The sequence below is a fragment of the Danio rerio genome, chromosome 6 (genome assembly GCF_049306965.1).
Source record: "Danio rerio strain Tuebingen ecotype United States chromosome 6, GRCz12tu, whole genome shotgun sequence".
NCBI lineage: Eukaryota > Metazoa > Chordata > Actinopteri > Cypriniformes > Danionidae > Danio > Danio rerio.
Window position 1 is genome coordinate 11,038,659 of NC_133181.1, and position 18,181 is coordinate 11,056,839.

General features: G+C 36.5%; 3 protein-coding genes across 10 annotated transcripts in view; 2 read left to right on the plus strand and 1 right to left on the minus strand.

Moving 5' to 3' along the window:
- The window catches only part of htr2ab (5-hydroxytryptamine (serotonin) receptor 2A, genome duplicate b), a 30,669-nt gene extending 21,053 nt beyond the window's left edge, over positions 1–9,616 (plus strand). For all 3 annotated transcript variants that reach the window (XM_073953714.1, XM_009302195.5, XM_073953713.1), the window contains 2 exons: positions 4,457–4,657; positions 6,782–9,616. In XM_073953714.1, coding sequence (XP_073809815.1) covers positions 4,457–4,657; positions 6,782–7,584 — 1,004 coding nt within the window. In that variant the 3' untranslated portion in view covers positions 7,585–9,616. The remainder of the gene's footprint in view (positions 1–4,456; positions 4,658–6,781) is intronic.
- Positions 1,775–18,181, minus strand: part of gpr155b (G protein-coupled receptor 155b) — a 698,693-nt gene continuing 682,286 nt past the window's right edge. Inside the window, exon 12 of the transcript XR_012407657.1 lies at positions 1,775–2,421. The gene's annotated coding sequence lies outside the window, so the exon portion shown is untranslated. The remainder of the gene's footprint in view (positions 2,422–18,181) is intronic.
- atp7b (ATPase copper transporting beta) overlaps positions 9,680–18,181 on the plus strand; it is a 41,786-nt gene continuing 33,284 nt past the window's right edge. For 3 of the 6 annotated variants that reach the window (XM_073953685.1, XM_009302193.5, XM_073953682.1), the window contains exons 1-2: positions 9,680–9,731; positions 15,439–16,264. Coding sequence is in view for 4 of the 6 variants with exons in the window: in XM_009302193.5 (XP_009300468.3) it covers positions 9,723–9,731; positions 15,439–16,264 (835 nt within the window). In the remaining 2 variants the exon portion in view is untranslated. Of the gene's footprint in view, positions 9,732–12,225; positions 13,362–15,438; positions 16,265–18,181 lie in introns of those variants that run through there. The other 3 variants (XM_679323.10, XM_068221887.2, XM_073953684.1) reach the window with 2 other exon arrangements.

The window sequence follows — 18,181 nt, forward strand, 5'->3', positions numbered from 1 at the left end:
CACACACACACACACACACACACACACACACACACACACACACACAATGCTTGTCATCAAAAAACAAACAAAAAAGTATGTTTTAAAGTAAAATACTATTAAAACTTACTAGTGTTTTTTTCAGAACACCTGTAACCATTTGCTTCCATTGTATTACTGTCTTTGTTTCTTTTCTTTCTTAACAAATGGAGTCACAAAGCATTGTCACAATGAAACGGCCATAACGATGTGCCATCTACCAACACATCGTGTTATTGTTTGCGCTTCTCAACAATGTGCCACAGACACCGTGAAGTTGTTTGGAAGCCGGAATATGAAAAAGATTTTTATTAACATTTTGAGTGTTTTTCTTCCAGATCAAAGGTGTAAACCCCAAACGTTCTCATCTTATAACACGTGTACCTTTGGAAAGTAAAATAAATGTCTCTTTAGAACAATAATTGTAAGCCTCCATACATTTCGCTGGAAGGTGATTTATTTCAGCGTGTAATGAGTGTGTGTCGGACCGTCTGGTGTGTCCTAAATTAGCTGCTTGTATTCACGCATGGGGAGAGAAATCCCTCTTCCTACTCCTTCCAGCGCTTTGATGAGGAATTAATTATGCAGTAACGATGCTCCGCTTTGGTGTGTGTGTGTGTGTGTGTGTGTGTGTTTGTGCAGCAAAAATTGTTATGCTTCCCATTTGATGTCCTGAAACTTTGACTAAAGAGGGTAAAAGAGGATAAAACATGTCACTTGTTCAGTCAGACGAATGTGTTTTTTCTGACTTATGACAGCTGGCCCTCGGTGAAATGATGTACAGACAGATTTACGATAACACACTGCTAAATTATTTATTTTCCGTCTTTTATTGGTTGAGTTTATCATTAGTAGATCTGCATTTTAAATAGGCTAAATAAAGTCTGACTGAAAGCACAACACATTGTTTCTACTGTAAATAAAACCTGCAAACACGAAATGCAAAACTTAGTCCGAGTGGCCAGTGTAGGGTCCAGCCAGTTGGTCCAATGACGGTATCCAATGGTGGATGAAGGTTCACTGCATGTTCGGTCTTTCCAGTGCACAATGTTGATTTATATTAAACTTAACTCATATCTGACTCCAATTTTAGTATGAGATGGTTTAGAATATTAATATGTTTATCCTCGTTTTATCTGACCCCAATTATAAAACATTGAGAAGGTTATTTTATTTCCGTTCACATTAATTTAGATTATGATTGAATATTCTCTTCGGTTCATCATTTTATGTTATTCTCGTTCATTGGGATCTCTATAACATCCTGAATCTTGTACCGGCCGAGTATACAATTTCTTAAGCACAAGCATGTCAGTCTTGGTCACTAAACAGTTTTGAACGCTATCCTAAAAAGGCAGAACCCTACTTACTCAGATTAGGATATTTTTTATGCGGTCCCCATAGGTCTGCTACCTCCTAAATCAGACAGAGCTATTTAGTCATATAACGATCATTACTATAGAATTAAGCAGACTAGTCGTACTCAAACTAGTAGTAACTTTGAATAATCACTATACTATCTAAATAGTATTAAAAGTTTATCGGGTGAAGGACTATCCCCTTAGATATCCTTTTACAGCCTAAGTATACATGAATAAATGCCAATTTGTTAGTCGGAGCTCTAGAGACATCGTGTAACGTGCCGCAATGCTCCGTCTACCGTGTTCTAGTCCGCTACTAACCTGAACAGGGGCTTGTGGTGCTATGAAATTACCACAATCTACTAAAGATAATAACACGAACTCTGTTTGAATCATTCAAAACATAACAATTTATTAGTCAGGTAAATGTATTATGCCAATTCAATCAGTCAATTCATAAACGATCAATACAAAACATCAAATTATCAAAGATAAATCCAAGATGAAAAAGATGCATTCCTGACTTTGAAATATACATAACATGGAACAAGCCATGTTATGGGCTGATCTGGTTAGGCAGAATCGCCCTGAGCTTTTCTTAGGCCTTACCTTAAATAATCCAAGAATTCCCTCAAGGAAGGGGGTGTGAATGTATAACAAAAGGCATTCACACTCAGTGTCACACCCCTCACAGTGGTTCAAAAGATGCCTGAAGTTATATATTTATTGTTCTGATTATGTCTATTTCTGAGAGAATGAGACCATTGTACCATGTACCAATCGCACTGAGACATTTCAAATGATATCAAACATGATAGTTAAAGTCAGTTTGGTTAATTCTAGAACATTCAAACATTGAAATGACCATATGTGTGAGTTAGGGGGATGAAGCAGACTCAGATGCAAATGCAGCAGGAACTGGTTTTTCCCGCATTCCCCTTGCTGAGTTGTGAAGTTACCAGTCTCTGTTTTCAGCTCATGTTTTGAATTGTCAAAGATATCAGAATATTTGCAATATTTCAATTCTTACACCAGAAAATATCTACATCTAAGTCTTTTGCCCCCTGAAACAGGTTATTCCCTCATGTGTGATGTAATGTTGTTACATAAGAAGGGTAATTGAATTTATATAGCCCTCGTGAAAGTGTGGTTGTGTTCAGGGAGGCTCCAGGCGCTGGATCTCTGTTGTCAAATGAATCTGTTGTGAGATTTCTATAGAAGATTCTTTGACTTTACAGATGGAAGGACACTAATGAGTGTGATGACGAACACCGTCTGTATCCCATGGGTTCAGACTCTTGGGTTTTAACAAATGTACAGAGACTCAGTGTCTTCCAAAATATCTCTGCACTTTTGGAGTCTGCAAAATAAATGGCTGATTCCTGTGAAATGCAGGACTTTGTTTTTCATAATGAGGAAGCAGAAGATATGTGTGATATATAAACAACAGATGAACAATAATGATATATTAGTGTACTGTAGCTGCGTTTTTAAACATCACAGTTGCATTTTAATATGTTATACAGTATAATAAATTACATAAAGCTGGCAGCTAGCTTTTCCCAGTGATGGCTGGAGGGGCATCCGCTGCGTGAAAACTTGCTGGATAAGTTGGCGGTTCATTCCGCTGTGGCGACCCCGGATTAATAAAGGGACTAAGCCGACAAGAAAATGAATGAATGAATGGCAGCTCTGCATCTCTCATGGTCGCCCACTCAAGCTAAGCAGGGCTGCACCCGTTCAGTACCTGAATGGGAGAACACATGGGAAAGCTAGGTTGCTGCCGGAAGTGGTGTTAGTGAGACCAGCAGGGGGCGCTCAACCTGACATCTGTGTGGGTCCTCACGCCCCAGTATATTGATGAGGACTTTATACTGCTCAGTGAGCGTTGTCTTTCGGATGAGACTTTAAAGGGCACATAGGTTACCCCTTTTTTCATATTAAAATAAGTCTTTTGTGTCCCCAGAATGTGTCTGTAAAGTTTCAGCTTAAAACACCCATTAGAGTTTTTATTATAGCTGTTTGAAGTGTCTGTATTATAGCTGGGAAAAGGTTATTGCTGTTTTTTTGCACTGGGCCTTTAAGGCTAGTCATCCCCGCCCACCGTTCCCACGTGCCTGTCAGCAACATGCCTCAATCGCCGCCCTCGGCTGCCTCAGGAAACAGATCTCATGTAACATTTGTGAGAAATACTACAGTAGGAACTTTACCAATCAGTATTTGATGCATTTTTTTGTGGAGTTGCAACAATGAGTTCACGCACACACAGCGCACACACACACACACACACATAGCACAGACTCGTAGCGCAGACACACACACACATACATATCGGTGACACGCAGACACACACACACATAGAACAAACACGTAGCGCAGACACACACATACATACATAACGCAGACACACACACACACACACACACACACACAGAGAGACGGTGACAGAGACACGCGGATGTGCTGATGAAATGAATCTGAAGTGAATCGCTGTACTTCATTACACACGTGCGCACGTTTTAAAACATGTTAAACTTGTAAAACTCACTCTTAATCACGTTTGACGATGATTGTGATCCTAGCAAACTGATATGATTTCGATATGATTATATGCATTACTACGGAGACATGTTAATGCGCGCAGCTGTCAATCAATATTGGTGGGCGGGGGGACCGCACTCCTACGTCAAGTTGCGGTCGATCTGAAAACCGCTCCAATTGGTCCACCGTTTTTATGTTGTTAAATAAAAAAAAAAGGACTGGGTGTTTATTTCACCCCAATATGACAGTATATACACTATACTTACACACATGTCTGTCCAAACAGCTTTAACAGATTAGATTAGATTTTTCGCCATAGGTGCCCTTTAAACCGAGGTCCTGACTTACTGTGGTCATTAAAAATCTCAACCAATCAGCTGGTGTGTGGTGTACGGTCTGCCCCAATACGGCTTTCATTGCGTCATCCAGGTGGATATATATAAAGTGCTTTGAGTGTCCAGAAAAATGCTATATAAATGTACGGAATTATAATAATAAAGAATAAAAACTTCAACTTTATGTCTCTTGTGTGTTAGGTTACACCTGGCCTCTCCCTCGCACCCTGTGTCCGATCTGGATCTACCTGGACGTTCTCTTCTCCACCGCCTCCATCATGCACCTGTGCGCCATATCTCTGGACAGATACATCGCCATCCGCAACCCCATCCACCACAGCCGCTCCAACTCCCTAACAAAAGCCCGCGTCAAAATCATCGCAGCCTGGACCATCTCTGTGGGTACGAGTGTTTTTTAAGCTTTTTAGTAGGGATGCACAATATATTAGCAGCCATACTGATATCCTGCTATTTTCAATGCTGTGGTTAGTAGTCGGAAAACAAATTTAGGTGGAGTTAGCACAATTTATTACAATTTTTTAACGCTTGAATTTTGATTTTGATTATTATTTAGTGACTTATATTTATTTACATTATATTATATTTATTATCTTTATGTATATTGTTTGTCATTTATAATTTTTTTTAATTATTTTTATTTTATTATCCCCATGTTTATTTTTACTTCAATTTTTGTTTAACAGGGAGAAGACTTTTTCAGCACATTTCTAAACATAATAGTTTTAATAACTCATTTCTAATAACTGATTTATTTTATCACCATGATGACAGTAAATAATATTTAACTAGAATGTTCGAGACACTTCTATACAGCTAAAGTCACATTTAAAAGCCAAACTGGGTTATTTAGGTTAACTAGGCAGGTTAGGGTAATTAGGCAAGTTATTGCATAATGATGGTTTGTTTTGTTGATAGTCAAAAAAAAATGCTTAAAGGGGCTAATAATTTTGACCTTAAAATGGTTCATAAAAATTTAAAACTGCTTTTATTCTAGCCAAAATAAAACAAAAAAGACTTTCTCCAGAAGAAAAAACATTAACAGACATACTGTGAAAATTTACTTGCTCTGTTAAACATCATTTGGGAAATATTTAAAAAAGAAAAAGAATTCTAAGAGGGGCAAATAATTCTGACTTCAACTGTATATATATATTCAGAGATCAATATAAACTTTACTGAAAGTAATGTTTTAATGTAAAATCATTTGTAAACTATGAGTTTTACAAAAAAAAATATATATTTATAGTTATTGGCTAATATATCGGCTATCGGCTTCCAAATGTAACTAGCTATCGGTTATCAGTATCGGCAGAGATGGGCGGTATTTCTGATCCGTATTTCAAGTACAAAATAGTATGTTGTCATTTGTATTTGATAAGGTTTATGAAAATATGTGAATATTTTGTATCAAAATACTTAAGTGTCTTGTATTTTTGTATTTTTAAAATACTGTAAAATACTGAAGTCTTCATGATGACATCATAAAAATGTGACCTCTGATTGGTGCTTTCTTAGTTATTTGCCTAGGCTTGAGATCAGAAGAGAAAATTGATTAATACTGAAGAAGGGCTTCAATGCTTATAGATGGAAATTATGCAACAACAAAAACACCTAAAGACTGGTGTTCACTAAGGGGGTAGACTGAGACACTTCCAGTTAAAGAAGAACTGAAAAACTCTTGAGAGAAAGAGTAAACTGTACTAATAATAGTAGTTTTAGATGGGTTGCTGATGTAGAAGCCAAGAAAAAAAGACATCAACAAGATTAAAATAAGTCCCACAGTGGTAATTCCTAAAATACTTCATTGGTGGTTTCAAATGCCAGGAGTTGATCTGCAGGTGCTCTTTATAGTTAATGAAGAGGAAAGATGTCTCTCTGTCAAAATGTAAATTTATTTATACAAATTATGTAAACAAAATAAATAACTTCTTCATATATTACCCTTTTAAAATACAATATAAATACAAAATATATACCCTTTTAAATTAAAAATTCATATTAAAAATATGCCAAGTGACCCAGCCGGGACACAAACCAGTGACCTTCTTGCTCAAAGAGAAGAGGTTTATGAATACCTACTCAGGTGTTTTTGTCTCACAGGAGTAGAGGTGAACAAGGTGCGGACCAGTGGACTTAAAACTTTCAAACGCTGTTGCTGTTAACTTCACTAAGTCAGTTTAATGGTGAAGAGACTGATCAAATATGCCTATTGATGGAAGGTTTGAGAAGAAATTTCATCAAGAACTTTTATTTTGATACTTGTTGTGGCTGCTGTATTTTGTAGTTTATTTTGATACATGTAAAATTGAGCTATTTGGTGTTTTATTTAAAATACATTTCAGTTTATTTTTGCCCGTCCCTGAGCATCAATATAAAAAAATCCACATTGGTGCATCCTTACTTTCCAGCTCAATTCTGAAATGCTAAACAACTGAGTCTGCATCCATTAACACTGGCCTGCCAAAGCTGTCTTCTCACTCTCATTTTCTCTCCATCTGTCTCAAGTTATCTCCATGCCTGTTCCAGTCCTCGGCCTTCATGACCACTCCAAAGTCTTCCGCAACGAAAGCTGCCAACTTACGGACAACAATTTCGTCCTGATTGGCTCGTTTGTGGCGTTTTTCGTCCCGCTCATCATCATGGTCGTCACATACTTTCTCACCATCAGTGCTCTACAAAGCGAAGCGACTTTGTGCCTGGACCAACTCATCGTGCGTCCAACATGGTCGTCCACCATTGGACTCCTCCCTCGAGGTTCAGTTTCCTCTGAGCGTCTCTTCTCACGCTCATCAATCTGCCGAGAAGGAGCTTCCAGAGGATCCGGACGCCGATCCATGCAGTCCATCAGCAATGAACAGAAGGCATCCAAAGTGCTCGGCGTGGTTTTCCTACTTTTTGTGATCATGTGGTGTCCGTTTTTTGTGACGAACGTGATGGCGGTGGTGTGCGGCTCCGTGTGCGATGAAGATTTGGTAGGCGGGTTGATGAATGTGTTTGTTTGGGTTGGATATTTATCATCGGCGGTCAACCCGTTCATCTACACACTCTTCAACAAGACTTACCGTGCCGCGTTCGCCCGGTACATGCAGTGCCGCTACCATGAGGAGAGGAGACCCCTGCAGCTGATACTGGTCAACACAATCCCCCCTCTGGCCTACAGCTCCTCTGGGCTTCCCCTGAAGGTGGAGAACTCATTACGGAGGAAAGCAGAGGGCAGCCGGTCTGGGAGCTTCACCAACACTGAGAGGTCAATCTGTGGAAGCACACAAAACAAGCAGGAACGGGATGAGGTAGTAAGCCATTTGTAACAGACCCTAGAGAGTGTTTAATTGGGGTCCACATCAACAGACCTCGCATTATGGGTGTAAACGCTTGACAAATGAAGCCTTTTATTTTAATATACACCTACCTGTGCAGGACAGCACAGTCAGCAGATGATACTACCTACAGCTCACAGCCAAAACAGGACACAGATGCTTTAAAACTGGGCCAGTAGCAATAAACTCTCTTATTTTGTAAAATATACTCATTTTAGATCACAAATATACTGTACTGTATGAATAAACAGCCTGATCTCACTAGAAAACATCCCTATTTTACGTTTTGTCAGGTTTGTGGCTAATTTGTATGAATTCGTCATAGTACTGTGCGTTTACAACGAAAGTAGTGAGAGCGTCAAAGTAGCAGAACTCATTCATTTTCAACGGGAGCCGATGGCGAGGAGTGGCATGGATTATCTTCGCCGGTGTAGGCGGCAAGGAGAGCTGAAATCAAGTCCATTTTATGGTAATGAGCTATGACACAGTTCAGTGGCAAGCAATCAGAATGTGGACGATTTTTAAAAGGAGGCGTAGCACCAACCTTTACCCCTAAACCCAACCGTCATTGGGAAATAAGCAAGTCGTACTAAATTGTACGTATGAGATCCTACGAATTAGCCACTAAATCAAAAAGTTACGAATTGCCGTGAGATAACATTGGAATAAAATATATCACTTGCATTTTGAGAGAATTAGTTCAATGTTCATTAAAGGGACAGTTCACATGAAAATTCTGACATCATGTACTCATCCTTCACTTGTTCCAAATTTTATTGTCTTTCTATCATTGAGCGCAACCAAAGACATTTTAAAGAACGATGAAAACCCTTGACTTGTTTAGTACTAGTTTTTCCTACTATTTATGTTAAGGGTTTTAGCTCTTTAAAAATCTTCTTTTGTGTTCAACGGAGGAAATAAACTCATAAAGGTTTAGAACCACTTGAGGGTTAACTTATTATCATTTTAGATTGCATTGTAAAGACCTGTACATTATATATGGGTAGATTAAATAAATATTACATGGAAAAATTTGTCGCTTTCTTGAGACTGATGGACTCATGGTCAGTTCAAGTGGATGAGATTGGGCAAATGAACTCGCAAAACAATTCACCCTGATTCATTACATGCCATCTGAATGAAAACCAAATGCAGACAAAGTGATGTGGGAGGCCAATAACAGACCAACTTGGGACACTGAGAAGTGCTAAATGAAAGTGTCCAAACACTTTTTGACTTTTAGTCTTGCCAGACATGCAAACATTTTGTTCCCAACAGTTTTCCTAGGACATAACAGGGTAGGTGCCTTAGTTTAACAACATTAAAATCAGGACTGCATACCCACAGGAAAAAAAGACTGTAATTTATAGTAAGTTTATAGTATAGTAAGTACAGTAATTTAAAGTATAGTATAGTATAGTCTGTAATGTGTATTTATTGTTGTGGGGGGTCCAAATGATGATCCAAATGTTGACTACTATAGTATAGTATAGTATAGTATAGTCGTATAGTATAGTATAGTGTTTTTGAACCCTACTATATTAAAGTACTTGGGTTATTTTTATGTGGCAATTTTATAATTGCTGTTGTAATAAAACTACAGCTATAAAACAAATTACTCGATGAGTACTGTTATTATACAGGGTATATTATACTAGAATATATATAATTTATTAGTTAATTGTGGTAAACGCTAAAGTATACTTTAGCGTTTCTTACAGTTTATTAGTTCACTATTGCTAATATTACAGTATGTTTTAGCATTCCTTTATAAAGAGTTATAATACAGTATAATACAATTAATTATAGTATGGTAGTATGGTTCAAAAACTATAGTTTTTTTTTCACCAACCAATAATATCACCAACCAATAATAAATTTCCATTTAGTAGATAAAATCTTTAATTTATCCTTCAGCTACATGCCAATGTTGATGAGTGTGCATTGCTTGCGTTTTGTATGTTGCCTGCCTTTTTGTATGGATGTTCTTGGAATAACGATGTCATTGGTAATTAAAAATAATTGAAAGTTCATGACAGTCATGTGACTGTGATATGAGAAATCAGACACGACATAACAACGGGGTCTGCTTCTCGCGATGCGATGTATGGATCCATCTAGTGTACAATATGGGCAAGGTAAGATTTGATACAGCATAGATTTGAAATCGTGCTGTTAAATAATTTTTGAACAACAGACAGACAACATGAAAAACCGTACAAAAATACTCAGGTGGAACTTTTAACCTCATGTTAAACATAAATTCGTAGTATTTTGGTGGCTGCAACACTGATGAATGATTGGGCTGTTTTCATATGTTAGCCTACCTTATGTGGTAACGTTAGTAGATATGTTTACTTAACATACTGTAGTAGCCTACTTTAAGGTAACGTTACTTTAAAGAAATTATGAAAACTTGTATTTACCTTTTTAATAGTGGAAACTCTTATCTTGATGGTTATTGTACACCTTCTCTTTGGTTTAACGGAAATGTACACGGCTACACGCATGCGCCCTAGTGGAAAGCACAAATACTACATTTTGACTTGCTCACCACTGGTTGGCGCTTTGTTTCTCCAGTCCAGTCCATAGACTGTGTTCCTCTATTTTTCAGCCAGTTGTTGCATTAGTACAAGCTATAGTATCCTATAGTTTAAAATCCCTCTGTGACTTTTGGGCTTGTAGTAACTAAACAGAAACAATTTCTGTCTAAAGAATATGATTTTAAGACGACTTTAATTAATTTTACATTTAAATGTGTTTGCAGACTGTGTACTGCTTTGTACTTTGCTTTATAGCATTAAAAAAACTCCTTATGTGGGGGGTTAAATTACTCCCTTGTTGTTTAAACTAAACAATAAACAAGACTTTCACATTTATGACAACACTATAGTTTAAGTAAAACTTCACACAATTTACTGGCTTATGCCTGCCTATTATTAAGACATGAACCGTTTATTAGCACTTATAAAGTATGATTTGATTTTACATCCCTCATCTTACCCAATATCTTAACCCAGCTACTACCTTATTAACTGTTAATAAGCAGCTAAGTATTAGTTTTTGAGTAAAAAGTCCTAGTTAATGGTTTGTTAATAGCATGAAATGTACATTCAAATAAAGTGTGACCATATTTATTTTAAAAATTGCATTTGAATTTGCTCAATTTTTGTCAATGGTGAAAATATGAGCTTAACAAATTGTTTTTTAACATACTAATAACCTGAAAGCATATTATTTCCTCAATAATTCATACACATTATATTGTAATAGCCTAATATAGGCCCATGCCAATCTATATGGGACATTTTTTTAAATAAAAAAAGAAAAGAAATAAAACCTAACTGAAAAATAAGTCCTTTCCAGAATTTTGACAAATACCATTAACAAACACATTCACACTGTTCGCGTCACGGTGGCGCAGTGGGTAGCAAAATCACCTCGCAGCAAGAAGGTCGCTGGTTCGAGCCCCGGCTGGGTCAGTTGGCATTTCTGTGTGGAGTTTGCATGTTCTGTGTTCGCATGAGTTTCCTAAAAATGCTCCGGTTTCCCCTACAGTCCAAAGACATGCAGTACTTGTGAGTTAAATAGGCTAAACTGGCCATTGTGTATGAGTGTGAAAGAGTGTGGGTGTTTTCCATGGGTTGCAGCTGGAAGGGCATCCGTTGTGTAAAACAATTGCCCTGATTAATAAAGGGACTAAGCCGAAAAGAAAATGAATGAATGAATGATTCACACTGCTATTATGGTTTGAGTGTATGCAGGGGTGGATTTAACCTATAAGCAAGGTAAGTGGCCTTTAGGGCCCCGCAATAAATACCTAGAAGTTTCTATAAATTATAAATTATGTCATTTCAATCATATTTTGTAGGATAAGCATCTAACAAATGCACAATTGTACAGATGTACTAATTAAGGTAAATACAAATTTACCTTAATTAGTACATCTGTGCAATTGTGTCCCCTTGTCCCCCCAATCATGGACCAGTCCAGCAGTCAAATCAGATGAAAATTTAGTTTGAAAAACCAAATAGTTTATTCATTATTTTTAGTTGTTACCTCATTTTAAGCAAACAAATATTTTAAATTGTAGAGCTAAAAACAATAGAGAACTCAAGACTGAGTGATATAAGAAAGGGACAGCTAACTAAAATACGAAGAGTGCATATTACTGTGTAGGACTCTGGGTCCCATGGCTTGAATTGTTTATGGCTAGGCCCACTCGGAATCTGCGCATGCAGGAATTTGCAGATTTTCTGCCCATCATTGAGTCTATTTGTGTACTTGTGTAAATGTGAGTACATTTATATAAATTCAGTTTTTCAAATAATTTCAGTACTAATAATGACTAATATAAATGTGTTCTTTTGATGTATTTACAATACGTTTTGTAAATACATTTCAAAATACGTTTCGTAATACATTTGTAAAGTAATATTTTCTGTCTTTTAGTAGATGTATTATATGATACACTTGTTTCGTTTATCAAATGAAGTGAATCTAGATGGATTTGCATTGTATACATTAAATAAAAGTCAAAAGGCTATTATTATTTATTTCATGTAAGTTTTTAATTACAATACTCCCAAAATAATTCAGCATAAATCCGGAGATTTTTTTTTTTTTACAAAATTCTTCCCAGAAATAAATGTCCGCAGATTCTGTCTGGCTCTACTTATGGCCCCCAAATTACTAAATCCGGCCCTGAGTGTATGGTTATATATGATAAAGTGGAACAAATAGGAAAATATAAATATGAAAAAAAAAGCAGTTGGCTTATTATTTTTGCTATATTATACTAATCGAGAGTAACTCCTTTCTGTAGAGAAAGAAAGAACTTTAACAATGGAGATGGACTTGGTTATTGTAAATTAACGACCACAAACTGACAATTCTGTCATCATTACTCGTGATAAAATTTTTACAAACTTGTTTACTTTTTTGCCCCGTTGAAAACAAACTCAATTATTTTAAAATGTAAGCATTGACTTCAATGTAGGCTTATTTGTTTTTCCTTCTATGGAGGTCAATTGTTGGTTTGTAACATCTTTTCAGAATATCTTCTTTTTTGTTTAACAGAAAAACAAAACTCATAAAGCAAGCCTTCATAAGTAAATGTTGAATAAAAGTCCATTTTGGAGTGAGCTATCCCTTTAATGTAAATCTAGTGTCAAGTCGTTGCCCTTGCTTGTACCTTCGGGAGGTCCCACAGCATTATTTTCTTCTTATTTTCAGTGTTCATACTTCAATACTGTCAGCTTTGCTGTGGAGAGCTATTCGGTTTGTTCAGAACTGATTTACAACCTTTATTTGTGTTAGTTTTGCACTCGATGACATAAATCAGTTTAATCATTGACAGAAAATGTACGAGCAAAAGTTTGCCCGGCGGTGACGTGTGCAAACTCAACCGGGGCAGATGATCGTGAAGACACGCGGAGCGCAAAACCTGCGGGGATTTAAACGCGCGCGCACCATCACGCCACAGGACGGCACAGACATGTCACACACCTGAGACTCCTGCTTTGCAATTGTTTGTTAACGAAAGGTAATCTAAACTCCGGTCTTAGGTCTTCTGGGACACCGGCACAATGAATAAACTCAGTCCTTTCAGTAATCTTGCCAAGTTTATCTCCAAGTCGCCTGATAATGGGCCAGTCGGCGGAGAGCAGCTCTGCATGAAGGACTGCAAACCCCTGTGCCACTGCGACCCGGAGCTCTGCGTTTGCTCTTTACCACAGAATAGTAAAGATGGACCCACGGAATATAAGGTCAGTTTCTATTATTACAGTTAGGATAGCAAACACGTTTAAAATGAGGGAAAACTGCGTTTAAAAATTTCCAGAATGATACCTAAATATTTTCTACAAAAGTTGTAGACCTATCTGAAGCCTAATTGTAAAATAACAGTACACAGTGGTACACTCAGAAAAGAAGGTTTAAGGTACAAAATCTGTCAGTGGGCTGGCTTTTCAAAAGATACACGTTATCTAAAGAGACCTACAATTACATTTTAGTAAGGAAATTCTAGATTTTCACAACGTTACTCTAATTTTTCACAGTAAATTACATTAGTATCACTTTACAGCATTTAACAAATATTCAAAGTAATGTTTTGTATTCAGATTTTTACATGATTACTGTAAAAAGGGCTTTATCTTTTACATGTTAGTTAAAGGAAATTAAACAGTTTTTATTTCATTCAACATAAACATTAATACAAATGAACTTTTATGTCAGTATTGGCACTTTTTTGATATTTAGAAATAACAGAATGTTATTGCAGTCCCCGAAAACCATTTGGTTACAAAAATAACTTGAAAGAAAATCATCCTGTTTTGAAACAACATGAATGTCATAGTACAACATGAAAGTCATAGTAAATTTTCACCTTTATTTATTTTATAAGGTTAACATGGAAATATGAAATAATTAATGAACATAACATTGTGCTTTACCAAAAACGTGATAAACTGGAACAAAAGTAATTGGTTCATTAAACCAAATGATTTCAAAGTCAGGGGGAATCTCAGCATGACTAGCCGAGGAAAGCCTGCTTCACAGTAAAATATAGTTAATTCCACAAGATAATACTGTGAAATCACAGTAATAAACTTTACTATTTACTGTGAAGTTACGCTATATAGATGTAATTTCACAGTCATTTAATGTAACAAAATTACAGTAAATTAAAGTGAACTACCTCACGTTATTATTTTTGTGAATTTACAGTACGTATTTTATTGTGAAAGTAATGCAACTATTAGCCATTAATTTACAGTGAATTTAAGGTCAGTATTTTTACAGTGCATATTAAAATCCAGAGTAGCACCACTAACAGTATAACTAAAAGAAGTAAACTACACAAAGCATTTTATTTGAACTTAACAACAAATAATGTCATATTAACAGATCACGTTGGATAGCAAGATACCAAACTTGTTGTCATTTACACTAAAAAAAGGTTTTGCTATAAAAAAACTGAAAACGGTGGATAAAAGTGAAATAAATCTAGACCTAATTTCATTTGTGAAGTGATGATTTACATAGAATATTTGGGAATTCACATATTCACTCTTAGTTGTGTGCCTAGTATGTTAAAAGGGCAAAGTAATCAGCATTTTAATCAATATTTTCAGTTTAAAATGGTGTTTTTTGAAATAGTGCTGCACGATATTGGAAAATCTAACTTTACGAAGAAAAAAATAATTTTGCGATACATATTGTGACATGAATACAATTTCACCAGATGATTTCATGTTTCTATTTGCAAAGGATTTATAATGTTAGATCGATCGGGATGATTCTGCAGTGGAAGTGCATCTTCATAAAATCTAATAAACCATCTATAAACTTTTTGGGGTCCCTCGACACATTTTCATTGTGGTCTGTGCTATTTGCAGTGCGTTTCTGTATTTGCATGTGTTGTGAGTATTTTCATGCACGTGTTTAGTCAGAGATTGATGATTTAATGTTTACTATTTGCATCTCCAAACAGTTGCGTTTGAGTTATTCAGTGGTCAAAACACTAATGTAATTTTACGTACAAACACCACACTGGATCAAATGTCATCAAAACTCAATTGTAACAGTGCAAATGTCTTAAGAGCAGGAGAAAATGCATGTCTTGTGATTGTTCAGTTGGACAACCTTTACTAATCTGCTCTCTTTGATGCTGTGAGATGGAAAAATGTTATGCTAATCCTTCTGCTTGGTTAACGGGTGCTTTGTAGTTCCTTTTAAATGCAGTAAGAAGGAGCTTGTCAGATACACAAAGTGAAACAACATAATATGCCAATAAACTGTTAAGCAATATCTTTAAGCTAATCATTTAAACCATTTGTTTAGGAGAATGGAAGTCAACAGGAGGGTTGGATCCCTACAAAACATGCTTTTGATAATTTTGGTTATGAACCAGATGGACTGAAGCACAACTTAGTCCACCAGTTGCCCTCCGAGGAGGGCATGGTGAAGATCCAGGTGGAGGGAATGACCTGTCAGTCATGTGTCCGGTCTATTGAAGAACAAATTGGTCGTCTTGAAGGTGTCATTGGAGTCCAGGTGTCTTTGAGCGATAAAGAAGCCATTTTGAGGTTTAACCCTGCAAAGGTAACACCAGAGGATATGAGAAAGCGTATTGAAGACATGGGGTTTGATGCTTTAATTCTGGCTTTGCAAGGTCAAATACAGCCTTTGTCGACTGATTGGTCTGAGGTGACGTTAGGAGTTGAAGGGATGCATTGCGGGTCATGTGTGAAGAACATAACCGAGACCTTGTCGGGAATGTTGGGTGTCAACTCTGTATTTGTCTCATTGGAAAAAGGAAGTGTGGACCTTAGGTTTGACCCATCCCTGCTGACACTAGAGACGGTTAAAGGGTTCCTGGAGGAGATTCCGCCAGGCAATTTTAGGGTTTCCATTCCTGGTTGGAGCTCTAGATTAAATTCTGCCAGTACTCCGACCCAGAGTGTCACCATTGGAATAGAAGGAATGACATGCAACTCTTGTGTTCAAGCCATTGAGGGGATGATGTCCCAGAGAGCTGGGGTATGCTCCATAAAAGTTTACTTACAGGAAAAGAAGGGAATTGTAACATTTGACTCCACTGTGACCTGTCCGGAAGAACTGCGGGCAGAGATTGAAGACATGGGATTTGAAGCGTGGCTGAATCAAGGTAGGTATTTGCTAATACATAATAAATATAGCTGATTGTAGTGTCACAACTTATTATGAAATATAATGGGTGTGTCTAAAATCACTTACTACTTCAATAGTACTACATTTAAATTTACAACATGACTGTCAGAAAAGTATATTCTATGTAGTATGATTGGAATTCTGATGTACTACGCCATTATCACATGACCTACCCGTGTCAGTTGCGCTGCTTCACTTCCATTCATGACTTCTGTCGCGTGGCATTGTAGTGTAGTCCCTTGGATGCACACTTTAGAATCTAGTATTACAGTTGAAGTCAGGATTATTAGCCCCCCTTTGAAGTTTTTTTTCTTTTTTAAATATTTCTCAAATGATGTTTAACAGAGCAAGGACATTTTCACAGTATGTCTGATAATATTTTTTCTTCTGGAGAAAGCCTTATTTGTTTTATTTCGCCTAGAATAAAAGCAGTTTGTAATTTTTAAATAGTTTTTAATTAAGGTCAAAATTATTAGCCCCTTTGAACTCTTTTTTTTTGATAGTCTACAAAACAAACCATTGTTATACAATAACTTTCCTAATTGCCCTAGTTAACCAAATTAACCTAGTTAAGCCTTTAAATGTCATTTTAAGCTGTATAGAAAATATGAAAATAATAAAATATATAATAAAATATGATTTACTGTGATTGTGGAAAAGATGAGTTATTATTAACTATTATGTTTAAGTTTGCGTTTCTGTGTGGAGTTTGCATGTTCTCCCTGTGTTCGCGTGGGTTTCCTCCGGGTGCTTCAGTTTCCCCCACAAGTCCAAAAACATATAGATAAGTTGGCAGTTCATTCCGCTGTGGCGACCCCAGATTAATAAACTATTTGGACTAAGCCGAAAAGAAAATGAATGAATGAATAAAAAGGGGGGCTAGTAATTCAAGGGTTTAATAATTCTGACTTCAACTGTAGGTCATCCTGGTACTTCTCTCCTACTCTTTTTTCGAATACTATGAACTCAGACATACTATCAGGCTCACATACTTTTTAAAAATATATAAATAAATATATGCAATTTTGGATGTAACGACAGTTTGTCTCATATTTTATATTTATGTCATTTCCATTTTTAATGGCTGAGTGCATGTAGTAGCCTTCTGTCAGTCAAATATAGATTCATTAATGGTAGCCAATCTTATCATTGTATATTCTGTAGATCGAATCACATTTCTATAATGATCAACTTTAAGATAGGAAGTGTGAGACCCGCATACTGTATAGTAAATCCTTAACTACATTATTAGAAGTTTTGTTAAAAAAATTCTATACTTCTACTTGTAATTGCTGAATCAGTGTTTTAACTTCAGAACAATGTCAGTGAAACAACCTGTAATCTGTCATGAAACATTACATACATGTTAATATATATATCAGCCCTGACTGAAGCACATAGTGATTCTGAATTAGATGTAATTTTGTACATTTTTCCTAAAAACAGTGTCAAATAATATTTGAATTACAATGATTTAGCAACACCTAACCCTGATTGTAAGCCTAAACTCGACAGAAACTGTACAGTTTTTATTTTCTAAAATCTTATTGGTTGATTGGAATTTTGTGAAGGAGGAGAGTGGGTCAGTTGATCGGTCAGTCAGTCAGTCAGTCATTCAGGATTTGGGCAAGAACAGCAGGCGCGAATGGTACTCGCGAGAGAAATTTGAGATCTGAAAAAGCATACACAGCAGCCTCTGGTGGATTCGTGAAAACAAAAATTGTAAAAAAATGTAGCTCCTGGGATGTATTTGGCGCTCTCCAGGAATGTATATAGAGGTGCGTTTTCAGAATAAGCCTGGGTTGTTTACAATGTGCTCGTACAGTACTGATGCAAATGCATGTAGATAAGTGAAAACATAGCAGCTAGGAACTTTAAAAAGATGTGTTTTTTG